Genomic DNA, 14575 nt, shown 5'->3' on the forward strand with positions numbered 1-14575 from the left:
CTGATTGAGAGCCCACTGAACCCAATGGAAGTTCTTCCATTGGGTTCAGTGACTATTGGATCAGGCCTTTACTCAGGGAGAGACCTCACAAATCAGGGAAGACCATACATGGCATTTCTGATATTTAAAAGAAAAAAACTTTTTGTCTGGGGGATATAGAGAACCTAAACTCTTCAGTTGCCGTTTCTTTTCCCTTTTGCAGATCACTTTTAAGTGCTTTAAAAGGATAAATTCTCAGTGCTGCTTATACAAAATGCAGCGGCATTGCAACCACTTTCCCCAGACCATGGAAAGAGCTGATGTACTGGGTTACCTATTCATTAATCACTCTGCCCCTAAGTTTGCAGTGTTCATAACTGAGTTCATTTGTAGTGTGCAAGTCTCGTGCTTTTCAAAGGGCCATATCCAGCACTCCTTACTTACCCCATCACTTCAGTTCTGCCTGAGTAAGGAACTGAAACTGCCAACTCCTTCTCATGCAAATAGTCTTTACTCATGTGGTACTGAGGTTCAACTGGATTTCAGTAGAAATATATCCTTGTGTTTTGACAGAAAGTAGCCAATGTACGAAATTGTTCTCCAGTTGCGTGGCAGATAAATATTTGATCCAGTCTGTACTTTATATGGAGCTAAAAATTTTCAGCCATCAGTTCAGCTACTCAAACTAGCCCAGACTTCCACCTGCTTTATATTTTCTTGTTATCAATTCATCTTTAGTACTGTTTATTTGTAACTGTTATTGAAAACAGTTCAGTACTGAAAAACACTTATTATAAATAAATAAACCTGAGGACAGGAAAGATCAAGAAACCACAGTATGATAAAGACATTGGTGCCTGAGTTGTACCTCTGGCATGCTTTCCAGCTCCCATTCCCAACACTGTTCCAGATCTGTCAAACTAGGATAACACAACAAAAGGTGATAAATGGGAAAATCAGAACAACCTGTTTTGCCTGCCAGGTTTGTAGGACGTATTGTTTTATCTATGTAAGAGCTAAATATGATTATTATTATGGTAAGTAAGGAACAGTTTGTGGTACGTTGAAAGCAAATGATTTAAGCAAATAGGCCATGATTTAGTGATGTAAGTAAGCAAGTGGCTACTCCTGCAGGAATTCTATGCCTAAAAAGTCTGCGCACAATATTTTAAAATTCTGCGTATTTGATTTGTCAAAATAACACAATATAATCACTCCCGTTTCAATTATTTGGGTAATTTATTTTAAATGAATATGTCAACAATGCAAACAAAAAAAAAAAGATTCCCCAAGGAGTAGAGAGTTAAAGAAACCCCTGTGATAACCCAGTTCCAGTTGGGGGATACTGGAGAGTGCTGTGTGGGTCCCCCAAAGCCCAAACACCTGCACCCCTCTTTCCCCAACGCCCAGCCATGGTGCACCCCCGGTCCAGACACCTGTACCTTCCTCCGCCCAGAGCCGTTACCTCCCTCCAACTTCTTTACTGTCCCTCCAGGGGACACAGCAGAGCCCTGCCCTTCCTCACCCTTGCCAGAGCTGGGTCTCCTCGGCCCTCTCCCATCTCTGGACAGATGAGGATCAAGCCGAGCAGCCAGAGTATGCAGAGCCTCCATCCTCGCCAGGCTGGGTGATCCTCTCACTGTGTGCTGGAGAGCCAGACTCTTCAGAGTATAGCAGCCACCTACTGGTGGCTGGCAGCTCTAGCCCCAGTTCTGCAAGAGAAACATGAAATTCTGCGGAGAACATTAATTCTGTGCAAATTCTGCATTGTGCAGTGGCGCAGAATTCCCCAAGAGTAAAGTGTCTAACTTCAACCACATGAGTAGCCTCACTGACTTCAGTGGGACTACTAACATGCTTAAAGCACTTTGCCGCATCAGAGCCTCAGTATACTTTCCACAATTTGTTCAAACCTTTTAACTAGGTTCATTACACAAAGAAAAGATTAAGACTGGAGGCAACTAATGCCTTGTGATCAATCTGAATCCTACTTCTGCTTCCTCATTCCTTTCTTCCTTCCCATTTTTCTTGTTCCGATTCCTTGTTATTTTCTCATTCTCTCATCTGACTTCCTGTTTTCCTCATCCTTTCCTTACCTCAAGATAAATCTCATTCCACTGAATTGCTCCCCTGAGAAGAATTTCTTATTTTTCAGTGAGATCTAATAAAAAAATAGAGTGTGAGGTGTTCTAAAATTAGCCCAAGTTACAATGACTTTTTACGTAGAGAGACGTGCTTGAGAAATGGAAAACTGCAGTAGAATTCCAGAGGGAGCTATACTGAGCATCTAACTTTTTAAACACAGAGATCACTGCCTTGTGTTTAAATATTAAATTCTCTCATCACCCCTATGGGCTGATGTGAAAACATACTGGTGGTAGACGATACTCTTCCTGCAGGCTTCTTCATAGCAGAGTCTAGCGAATGCTGACATTTTTCCCCCCCTAGCAAACTTTCCTGGCCCTCTATTCAGTCTTTTTTACTGTCTGTCTCTTCACACAGTGCAGACTTTCCCAGGGGCAAATCTTTCCTGGGGCAGTTTGCTGTCAGAGGACCCTCAAAGGGCTTTAGCGCAATCATTCAAGTAAGTGTTGGAAATGAAACGAAGATAAAGTTAACAAATTACAGAAGCTTTGTATTCTACTAGTAGCTTAGTTACTTAAGTGGTTTGTTCTCCATTGTGGGTTTGGTTATATTTTTTTTCTACTGAAAATGCTTGTTCTTCTTTGTTAAAATCCAGCATGTTTGATCATCATTAGAGAATACTATATGTTAGCAGCAGTCTCATGTACAAAGTCTTCTGGCTGCAGGATGGCAATCCTTGAATTAAGATGGAAGGTACAGACTTACTCTCATTGTAATAAATGGGAGTGTGACACTGATTTCAATAGGAGCAACACCATAATTAGATAATTCTTTTGAAACTTAAATTTTCAATATTGCAAGGTACAGTGCCACACCCAATAGGAGTTTAAAGCCACTCAGCACCACTAAGAGCGTCCACCAGTGTCATTAGTGTGGGATGGTCCAAAATTAATTGAGCTGAGCTAAATTTCTCCAGTTTGTCTTGCTTTGTTCATGACATCATAGAGTTGTAGCCAAGGCCAGCCTTAAAATTTGCAAAGTCTAATCTGCCAGAGAGTTGTTGGAGAGAGGGTCCCATCTCTGTCATTGCCAAGAAAGAAGTTGGGCAATGCTGAGAATTTTGAGTTTGCTAGGTCCCACAAGAGCATGAGTGGGGACCCAAGTTGTTGGCTGCACTGCTGGCGCTTAAGGGCTTGATCTTGCTCTCATCTGAGTCAATGAAAAGCTTCCCTTTGATTTGAATGGTGAAGGATCAAGCACCAAGCAGGTTGTTGGTATAGCAATGTCAAATGGGAAGATGTGGGCCAATGATCACATAGTCACAGTGTCTGTACTGGGTATGGCCTTTAAAAGGGACATTCTATCTTCCTATGTTATTACATTGCAAGTATGAGAAAATGTTGCAGGAGGTATCCTAATGAGGTAAATAGGTCACCCACTACATCAAGCTGTGACTGCCCAGCCAGGGGGTGTGTTACATACCCTTGTAAAGATTTTTATTTACAAAAATGCTAGAAAGAACTATTTATTTCTAAAAGGATTATTTTAAAATGAGAAACACCTTTGATATAACTTATCATGTTTCTTAATTAGCCCTGCTATTTAATCCTTTGGATTCTGATCCTCTGCTACACATTTCTGTTGTTCTTGTCCATCAGTTTCTGTTGAAATCAACAAAGTCTTACCCTTAGGACATTCCTGACACATGAAGCAAAACAGATGGTGCTTTCTACCAAAATCTACCTGAAACATTCAACAGCAGCCAGTGCATAGTTACTTTATAACCATAGCCTTTAAGATTCTGCTTGTTCTTAGCTGTTCTATTCTGACAGCTTTGACTTAGCCGCTTCCATCAGGACAGAAAATGAATAGACTATAGGAGAGCTTGCTTTATTTTGTAAAAATATCCAAACAGCTGATTTAATGGGCTAAAATTAATTTTAAAAGGGGCTAAGGAAGTACACAGTAGGTTAACAAACTAGATTTGTGCCTCTGGAGACCAAGTACAGAATCTCACAGGTTTGTTGGTCTCATTCTAGTCCCTTGTGAACATCACAACACCACCACCACAATTTAGTCCATTCTGAAGTCCAGCATTGGAATGGCAGTGGTGGCCTACGTGTTGTGTTGACAATGCTTTTTGGAGCGTTTGGAGAACTTTGTGGGCAGGCTTTCACAGCACCTGTCTGCATTGTCATACACACTGGTTAGCTGTGTTGTTCCCTTGCACTGTTAATCCTTTCTGGAACTGTACCACTTCCTGTACATTTGAGAATTATGTGGACTTTATTTATACAGTGTTAAAGATGAAGAAACAGGCTGGGCTATCTGCATGTTGATTTTATAAACTTTTTGCAATATCAGACAATATAGACCAAAGATTTTAAGGGGGTGAAAAAGTCTACATAAAGTTACTCTGTATTCAGTAGGTCAGATTCTGTTTCCATTTACACTAGTGTAAATCCAGAGTAACACCACTGATATCAGTTCTGTCACTCCCAATTCATATCAGTAATACTGAGAGCAAAATTTAACCTTATACTTCTTAATGTGTGAGCAGACTTTTTCATTATGCTTAATGGGCGTTTGTTTTTGTTTTGATAGTTGAAAGAAAAAATGAAAGAGCAGTCCTGGAATATCCTCTTTGTAGAGTGTGGACGTGGCGTTAGCATGTTTCGGACAAAGAAGACTCGAGATCTAGTTTTAAGAGGGATCCCAGAGACCTTACGAGGAGAGCTCTGGCTGCTCTTCTCAGGTATTGAATAGTAATTAGCATGAATTAATTTTACGGAGTTGTACTACAGAAATATTCTAGTCAGTGATCAAACAGACTGCTTCAGAAAGTGCTGTTCTCTGCCAGAAATAGATAAGGATCTTGCTTTTATGCAGGGAATTTAAACCAAACCAAATCTGTAGTCTTTACAGTTGGAAATCAGAGCTGCAGACTCGAACTGCTTTTAAAATTGTCCTAAAAATGTTTGTTTCCTTGGTGATAAGGTACATGCTATATCCTTAAAGTTCAAGGGGACAGTTAAGTTGGAAAAGCCTCTCTGTGTATGTATGTACTGCAACTGGGAGCCTGGGTGGACAGATTCTCGCTAGCAGGGCTCGAGATAGCATACTAAAAACAGCAGTGTGGACATTCTGGCTTGGTCTGGAGCTTGGGTTCTGGTGCCTATCGGGTAGGGTGGGTTTGAGAGCCTGAGCTTCTGCCCAAGCTGAAATGTCCACATTACTATTTTTAGTGCACTAGCTTGAGTTTTGCTAGCATGAGTCTGTCTACCCGGGCTGGGACACTCGCTCCCAGATACAGTGTAGATGTACCCTTTAAGACTGTGTCCTCACATAGCAGGAAAAACATATTTGCTAAACCGGTTTTAAATCTTTTGTCAGGGATGGCAGCTTTACAAACCAATAAAGTTTCTGTAGCAGAGAATTTTCCCCATCTTTGCAACTGTTTTCTAGACTAGGCCCCTTGAACCAAAGTACAGAGCTTACAGACATCATGTGCTTCACTTGCAGTGTTTATAAAGATGCACGTGATCTCTTGTGAAAGTTACAAAGGTACTTTTATGGCCTTCATCCCTGTGGTGTAATACCTGTATTAGAATGCCTCACAAACACTAATTAACTTATCCCAGCAGCACACTTACAGAATAGGGAAGTATTATAATCTGTGTTATACAGATGGGGAACTGAAGCCTGGAGCGATTAAGTCACTGATTTTGAGAGGCCCTGAGCTCCTGCAGCTCCCATTGACTTCAGTGCATGAGACAGTCACCCAAATCACTTGCTCAAAGTTGCATAAGAAGTCTGTGGCAGAGCCAGGAATTGAGTACAGATCTGTCTGACCTTCCATCCAGTGCCTTGACACAAGACTATTTACCCCAATATCAGAGGTGATTTTGCAACTCTTCTAGAGATTCAGTTTATGACTACAAATTACTTGTAAAATTATCTAGCATGTTTTAGCTCATGCTGAGTAGTTGTGAATGCAAGAGATTTATAGTTGCTAACTGACAGGTTTCAGAGTAGCAGCCGTGTTAGTTTGTATTTGCAAAAAGAAAAGGAGTACTTTTGGCACCGTAGAGACTAACAAATTTATTTGAGCATAAGCTTTCGTGAGCTACAGCTCACTTCATCGGATGAATGCATCGGATGAAGTGAGCTGTAGCTCACGAAAGCTTATGCTCAAATAAATTTGTTAGTCTCTAAGGTGCCAAAAGTACTCCTTTTCTTTATAGTTGCTAACTGTTGTTGAAGTATCTAGCTGTACATTTATTCTTCACTCATCAGTTTTGTATCTGAGCACCTATGGTATGTGATGGCGTGAAAATTTTAGAATGATCCAAATGTGAAGTACTTTTTGAAAATGTGTGTCTCATAAATGGCTTGGCCAGTCCACTACCAACTTTGCAGGGGAAGAAAAATATTGACTCTATCAGAAAACATTTGTAAAATTACAGATGGAATGGGGACTTTTTTGTGGAAATCAAGAAAGAGGTCAGGGTCAAAATCTGATATATAATAGAAATAACCTACAACCTTAACTACCTTGAGCCTAGTTTTCTACTTTGCTACTCCTGTAAAGCCAGTGTAACCCTATTGATTTCAAAAGTGTTACTCTGATATAATACTGGAGTAATGGCCTGGGGAATTGGCCCCCAAGCCTCCATCATAAGCCATAAACTTCAGTAAATACTAAAAGCTATTATACATATTGCAAAGAATAATTTAGATATTCCACTATTTCTGTCTTCTAATGCTGTGCAATAAAACATATTGGCAGGTGCCGTTAATGACATGGCTACAAACCCCGGTTATTACACTGAACTGGTGGAAAAGTCCCTAGGAACATGCACTTTGGCTACTGATGAAATTGAACGAGATTTGCGTCGCTCCCTGCCTGAGCATCCAGCCTTTCAGAGCGACACTGGTATTTCTGCACTCAGGAGAGTTCTTACAGCCTATGCGTACAGGAATCCCAAGATTGGATACTGTCAGGTAGAATGCTCTTGAGATCATGTGTATGGGTCTTCTAAACATCCATAACACTAATATATGGAACCAGTATAGTGATGCCACACCTCATAAACTCGTCACATAAATCCCTGGGGATTTCTTGCTTCAGTGGTTTACTTGTGGTATAAATTTCAAAACATTATACAACACTGACTTTTATATAGGGTTTGTCACCAAGTTCTGCCCGTGCCTATGACATTATTTTATCTGCTGTAAATCTTGGATTTATGCTAGGCTGACATTATAAATCTACCTTATATAGCTTAAATGGTATACTAGGCATTTTAACTGTGGTGCAGCAGAAGTCTGGTTCAGGATATAGTTGCAGCTCACCCCAACTGAGCTTTAAAATGATGCAATGTAAACTGTGCTTTACAAATATATATAATTATAACATGCAGCAAACCTGAAATGCACTGCATGCTCTCACAGTCTTTCCTTGCCAACACCTCTTGCCTTGATTGAATGTTGTAGGCAATGAATATTTTGACATCCGTGCTGCTACTTTACGCTAAAGAAGAAGAAGCTTTCTGGCTATTGGTTGCTGTGTGTGAAAGAATGTTACCAGATTATTTCAATCGTCGAATCATTGGTAATATCTTTCTGTCGTCTATCAGTTTTTTAAAAATAAATGTATCAATCACATCTTGAAACAGAAGTGAAGAACTAGCTAAAGTTTGGATGGGGGAAAAAAATGATGGATTTAGTTCACTGTTGTAGTTTAGAAAGAAGAGTTGAAAATAAAGAGGAATGTTCCTGTTTGTGCAGGAATTAATGTAGCTTTTTATTCCTGGGCTATTGCTGTAGAGAGAAACTATTCAGGAAATACTGTAACTTGTACCATATTACCGTTATCCTGGATTTGTATATTAAAGGCACACTATTAACTTGAAAAGCTAGTCAGTTTTAATAAAAAACATTTAATTAAAAATATTTCCAGGTCCTATACTGTTCCCTGATTCTGCTGGCCAAAGTTTCGTGGGTGGTTTCTGTTGGTTTTTTTTTTTTTTTAGGGTTTTCTCTCTCTTGTTGCAAACAAGGGACACTGACTACACGGGAGGAGCAATGGAGCTGACTATGTACTATCAAAAGCAATAACATACTACGTAGTGTGCAGTCATGCTAGATACCCACATGTTGTCTTGATGGCTCCTAACATACTCGGGTCATGCAGGTGTTTGGTATAGCCACTCACCCAGACCTGTTCATGTTATTCCTTATGTCATGCCATGGCAACAGCTTGACCTATTTTATAACGAAGGTATGGTTGTGTGTGAGCCTGATTCCTGGAAATGTCTGCTGCTTTACTTCCTATATTACAATTTGGGTGGCTGTTTCGTTGTCCTCCTGCAGGGGCCTTGGTGGATCAGGCAGTGTTTGAGGAACTTATCAGGGATCACCTGTCTCAGCTGACGGACTACATGACAGACATGACATTCTTCTCGTCTGTCTCTCTCTCCTGGTTTCTTACCCTCTTTATCAGCGTGCTGCCCATTGAAAGTGCAGTCAGTGTGGTGGACTGTTTCTTCTACGATGGGATAAAGGCAATCTTGCAGCTGGGTCTGGCAGTACTGGACTACAACATGGACAAGCTGCTTACGTGTAAGGATGATGCAGAGGCAGTGACTGTTCTAAACAGGTATCTGTGTGTTCATCATTTATAAATGCAACTCAGAAAGATATGTAGTTACAGGTAGATTTGCCTCTTAGAAAATGGCTGAGAAGTCATTAGGCTGGGAATTTCAAAGGAGCCAAGTCTTCAGCTCACACTGAAATCCAATGGGATTTGTGTGCTCAACTCCCTTAGGATCCTTTGAAAATCTCAGCCTTAGTTTCAGAGTGGTAGCCATGTTAGTCTGTGTCAGCAAAAACAACGAGGAGTCCTTGTGGGATCTTAGGGTATATCTACACTACCTGCCGGATCAGTGAGCAGCGATTAAAATTGACCCCCGAGCGCTCTCCCGTCGACTCCTGTAGTCCGCCGCCGCGAGAGGCACAGGTGGAGTCGACGGGGGAGCGGCAGCAGTCGACTCACCGTGGTGAAGACATCATGGTAAGTCGATCCAAGTATGTCTGATGAAGTGGGTTCTAGCCCACGAAAGCTTATGCCCAAATAAATTTGTTAGTCTCTAAGGTGCCACAAGGACTCCTCGTTTGTTCAGCTTTAGTTGTTCCTCTTCTAAAACCATAAGCACTTTGTCCTGTTTAAAATGGATACAAAACCTACACTTGAGCATTTATAACACCCTCCAGACCTGTCTTTTCTCAACATCCAAGCAACCCAGAGAATACTAAAGTGTCTCAGATAATTCAGACATCAGGTTAGTAACAATATGACCCTTTAATTATGTTCTTATAACAATGCCTACGGGCTCCTCCATAGTTAAGAGTTAATATTTCAAACGGGGCAAAAAAAATCTTTACCTGGAAAACAATCAAGGCAAGATAATTGCCCTATTGCTCTGTATTGTATTTATGTCACTAAATATGCATGTTTAAATGCATTCTTAACTGACACACTGTAGGCAGGAACATCTTCCTAAATTCAGATATCCTAGCTGACATCCTTCTCTGTCAGTGTGCCTCAGAGTAGTAAAACAGTGCACGCGCTGTACCATGTGAAAAATGAGACCTATTTAGTGTACAGCAATGGCAGGGAGACTTATGGTTATGAATGTCCTGACTTTTGATGGTTTCAGCCAGAGCTTTAGCATATTATATGTTTAAATGGTGTTAGAAGCCATTGACTGTTTTAGCAAGGAGAATTTAATTATTGTTATAACAAACCATATAGGCTAACAGTCACTTCAGAACCGAACTATGCTCATTTAAATTCTTAACGCCTAAATTAAACTCGTAACCGAAGGACAGTTTTACAGCTTATGTTTATTGAAGCTTACGCATAAAGAACGGGTTGGAGTTCAGTTTTTAACTCACAAGCTCAATGTGAAATCCCTTCTTCCTCAGTATCCATACATAGTTCAACTGGAACCAAACTCTGCTGTTATGCTGGCTTAACTGTCATTTAAAGATAAACAACAAACATTGTAAACTTGTTTTGAACTGCAGCTTCTAAAATTTTGCCTAGCTGTAACGGGTCTTTTTTTGCACAATTTCTCCAGTCTGCAGCAGTCCAATACATTTTAAAGGGGCTCACGGTAATTTGCAGCAAATAGGAAATGATTGCTCTATGGACTTGTTTCTCTGTAGATTATGGTTACCCTTGTCCATGCGTGTTTATTGAGGATATGTGTAAATTATGAATGCATGCAGATCAGGACCCAATTTAGCAGAGGCCTGTGGGTTAAATAAGACTGACTAGGGTCCCAATTCACCATAATCTTAGTCCTCCTTTCCCACGTAAATAACCCAGCCTTTATTTGCCCCCAGACAGATGTTCTCTTTCAAGTGCTCCCTCTCCATCCACTCTTTTCTTCCCCAGCTTATTAGACTCAGAGATGTTGTCGGTTTCACTTCGCTTTGACAGTTGGATCTCACTAACGTTATGTCTGTGTCACTTTTGTGCAGATTTTTCGACAGCGTCACTAACAAGGACAGTCCGTTGCCTCAAGCTGTGCAGCAGGCTTCAAACCTGAACGATACAAAGAGTTACCACCCAAAAGTGGACATAACTGACCTGATCAGAGAGTCAAACGAAGTGTGTATTCTTTTGTGTATTATGTTTTGTGTCATGTATTTGCATTTTCTTGTTTGCCCTTTTTAAAAATTGTGCTTTTGCATCAGCTGAAGTAGTTACAAAATCATAGAAGCTGGAGAAACAGCAGACCACTCAGATCACTAGTCCAGTCCCTCTCAGTGCTGGACTGTCCCCTGAGCTTTGTCCAAGCTTATTTCCTAGGCTATGGTACTTCTTTTTATTGTACTTGAAATGTATTGGGCTGGCAGTCCTGGGGAGTGGAGTCCTCTAGGCACATGGCAGGCAAAGCAGTCAGTTGGGCTAGCATCCCCCAAGTCATTATTTGTGTCAAATGGCAAATTGGCAGAGGCAGAAACTCACAAACGCAAGACTCTGACTTCTGCGGATTGCGAGAGGTGGTGGAAATTGACATTCTGCTCTCAGCTGCCAATTTAAGGAGTTGCCTATGCTCTGTATTTTGGAACAGCAGTGAAATAGACATTGGTGGGGAGGAAGTACCCAAATCAGAATTGACCATGATCTGCTATTTAGGTTTTTACCACTTCCTCTTCCCCCTCCCTGTATGAGGTTTGGTTTCTTCAACTTCTCCTGGTCTGTGGCTCTCTGGATTGGGAAGGAAATTGACTTAGCTTCTGTTTTCTCTTCTTGCTAGCACAGATTTTGTATGAGGCATTTCCTTCCTTGGGATGATTTGGAACTAAGCTGTAATCTCTGCTTTGAAGCACTTTTTTTGTTTTCAATTTCTGCTGAGCCCATCTATGGTGAAAGACTGTACGAGAGAAAAGAGTAATCCACATTCTCTCTTTCCCTGTTTCTTTCCATGGATCTGAGACACCCTTTCTGACTCCAGTTCTGGTTATTGTGCCAGTGAAAGGCCTAGAGCATATTTTTTTAATGAGGGTATTGGAGAGCAAGGTGGAGTGTTTTGTGCTGAAGAGCAGCTTCTGAAGAAATGCACTAGCTTGGATGTGGAGCTAGCTGCTCGTGGTATAATTTGTGGAGAAGGCTAGAATAAAATTCAGAGTCTTTCGATTCCTGTTAGGAAGAGAGGCATGGGTTTGTGGTCTGAGCACAGGGCTAGGAGCTAGGATTCTACTTCTAATTCTGACTCTTGAACTAATCGCATAATGTATCTATGCTTCAGTTTTCCCTTCCTGAGAAATGGAGATATCGATCTAGTTTCAACTTTCTCCGGTGAGCAGAGGTAACATTTATTAATGTTTGTAAAGCATTTTTGAGATCCTTGGAAGGACAGCACCAGAGGTGCAAATTGTTACAGGCCTGACTGCCTGTCTTGCTCATAGAGCGCAGCGCCATAGAAGTCAGTGGGAATACTCTCTGTGTAAAGGATCACTAGTAGAGCTAGGTGCAATGCTTTTGACAAAATGAAATTTCATCAAAATATGCTGCTTCACAAAAGTGTTCCAGTGAAGTTTTTGCCAAGAAGGACCAGAAAGAGAGACTGAGGCTTGCTATAGTCTAGTGATTAGGGTACCAGCCTGGGATGTAGGAGACCGGGAGACCCAGGTTTCTACTCCCTGCTTTACCTCATTCAGAGCTGAGTTTTGTATTCCAGATCACTCCCAATCCAGCAGAATAAGGACTTGATCTGGAGTCTCCGACATCTTGGTCCAATGTCCTAACCAGCAGGCTGCAGAGGGTGAGGGTCTCCCCTCCCACACTCCTGATGAAAGAGCCTATTTCAACACAATATTGTTTCCACAGAAGTTTGTGGTTTTGTTCCAAAGTGGAACGAACCCAGATTTCGAAACCTTGAAAGTTGCTGCAAAAGGGAATTGTCATACTGCAGCCAGTTCTAATGACTAACTCTGATTAAGGGGCTAGAAAATATGCCTCGGTGGTTATTGCCTCTACTGGGTGTTGTGAAAATGAGCGAGGCTATGTCTGAAGATGAAAAATGCTGTGTGAGAGCCATGTTTTGTTTGTGTCCTTTTATGGCGTGGACTCCCAGGTTCGTTCCTTTTCAGGCTAAATCCTAAAGAAGCAATTTTTAGTTTGTACATGGAAGAGTCTGTAGTTCTTAATGTATTGCATCTATTCAGGATTAGATTGTAAATTTACAATCTACCCCTAATGAAGGGCATTGAATTGCAGCCCTGCCAGAGGAACAGACCAGGGACCTTGTTGTGACTGAGTTGAAATTCCTTCCCTGATTCCTCTTTTGCTCCAGGAAGGACGTAATCTAGTACTGGTCTTCCATCATCAGTTCAACCATGCTGGCCAGCATGTGGAGGATTGCTCGTTACCCACCCCTGCCTCCTCACTTATGTGGGAGGGGTGTAACACCTCATCAGAGATGACTTCTTCCTCCCCCTCCCCACACATGCAAGGACCCACCCCCTTGCAGGGTGGGTAAGGGGGCACCTTACACCCCCTTAATCCCCTGTGCTGGTGTGTAGAGAAAAGGACAGTCCTGCCCTCCGTCTCTTAGAGTACGTCTACACAGCAAAGCAAAACCTGCAGCGGCCGGTGCCAGCCAGCGTGGGCTCATGGGGTCCAGGCTGCAGTGTTGGGTCACTGCTGTGTAGACTTCCGGGCCTGGGCTGGAGACCAAGTGCTGGGACCCTCCCAGGGCCCTAGAGACCAGACTTCAGCCCAAGCCTGGAAGCCTACACAGCAGTGAAACAATTCCACAACCTGAGCCTCGCGAGCCCAGTCAGCTGGCATGGGCCAGCCACATGTGGCTAGTTGTAGTGTAGATATACCATTATTCATCAGTGAGTTTCCAGAGCACAGGCTTGGTTTGTATCAATATGGCTGGTCCTGCTGCTATTTTTAGTGGTGGGAAAAGCAAAAATATCCACGTATATAAGCGGCTCTGTGGCTGGAAGTAGCTGAAATTCAATTTCACAAAGTTTGGGTTTTTTTCCCTAGAAATATGGTGATATTCGATATGAGGATGTTGAGAGCATGCGCTGCAGGAACAGGCTGTATGTGATCCAGACCCTAGAAGTTACTACAAAACAGAATGTGGTAAGTGAACTGAAAGGACAGAAGCTGTGAACCATGTGCAATAGCATTTGTTGCCTTTCCTCTGACGGACTTCCTCCCCTTTGGAAGATGCAAACGAATGAATGAGTATGACCTAGAATATCCACGGATGACTGAATAACTCCTTGAAGGCTGAAATCCCTCTGTGATAGGTGTTTGTAGTAAATGGGGGTTTTGGTCCAAGATGTTTTGAATCTGAAAATCACAATGTGAGCTGCTGCTCTAGTTATTGGTAACACTGTAGGCTTCCAAGGACTCTGCACTACATTCTGTGATTCTCTGCACTGATCAGAACGGGCTGACCTGTATTTCTGTGTGCTGCTGTTAAATTGTTAGTGCACTTCCGTTAAAAACATAAGGTAGTGTAAAAAGCCTTTAGTGACACAATGAAACGCTGAACACTAAAATAATAATCAATTAATAACTTAATTTAATTGTACATTCTGTTTTGCAAAGAAGAAATGGAGAAAAGTACTAATAACCAATAAACCACCAATGAAACACCACTGAGGGGATAACTGTATTGCAATATAAAAAGGATCACTTTTTAACATGTGTACTTATATAAGAACATAAGAATAGCCATACTGGGTCAGACCAAAGGTCCATCCAGCCCAGTATCCTGTCTGCCGACAGTGGCCAATACCAGGTGCCCCAGAGGGAGTGAACCTAACAGGTAATGATCTCTTTCCTACAAATCCATCTCCGCCCTCTGACAGACAGACGCTAGGGACACCATTCCTTACCCATCCTGGCTAATAGCCATTAATGGACTTAACCTCCATGAATTTATCCAGTTCTTTTTTAAACCCTGTTATA

At 41.7% G+C, this 14575-nt stretch overlaps 1 protein-coding gene across 2 annotated transcripts in view; it reads left to right on the forward strand.

Annotated features, from left to right (window-relative positions):
* TBC1D8B (TBC1 domain family member 8B) overlaps positions 1-14575 on the forward strand; it is a 64338-nt gene that overhangs the window by 34088 nt on the left and 15675 nt on the right. For both annotated transcript variants that reach the window (XM_084639093.1, XM_084639094.1), the window contains exons 9-14: positions 4669-4819; positions 6854-7068; positions 7561-7678; positions 8440-8725; positions 10615-10744; positions 13640-13738. In XM_084639093.1, the coding sequence (XP_084495219.1) occupies positions 4669-4819; positions 6854-7068; positions 7561-7678; positions 8440-8725; positions 10615-10744; positions 13640-13738 (999 nt within the window). The remainder of the gene's footprint in view (positions 1-4668; positions 4820-6853; positions 7069-7560; positions 7679-8439; positions 8726-10614; positions 10745-13639; positions 13739-14575) is intronic.

Source organism: Lepidochelys olivacea, assembly GCF_965140295.1.
Source record: "Lepidochelys olivacea isolate rLepOli2 genome assembly, chromosome: 9".
Lineage (NCBI taxonomy): Eukaryota > Metazoa > Chordata > Testudines > Cheloniidae > Lepidochelys > Lepidochelys olivacea.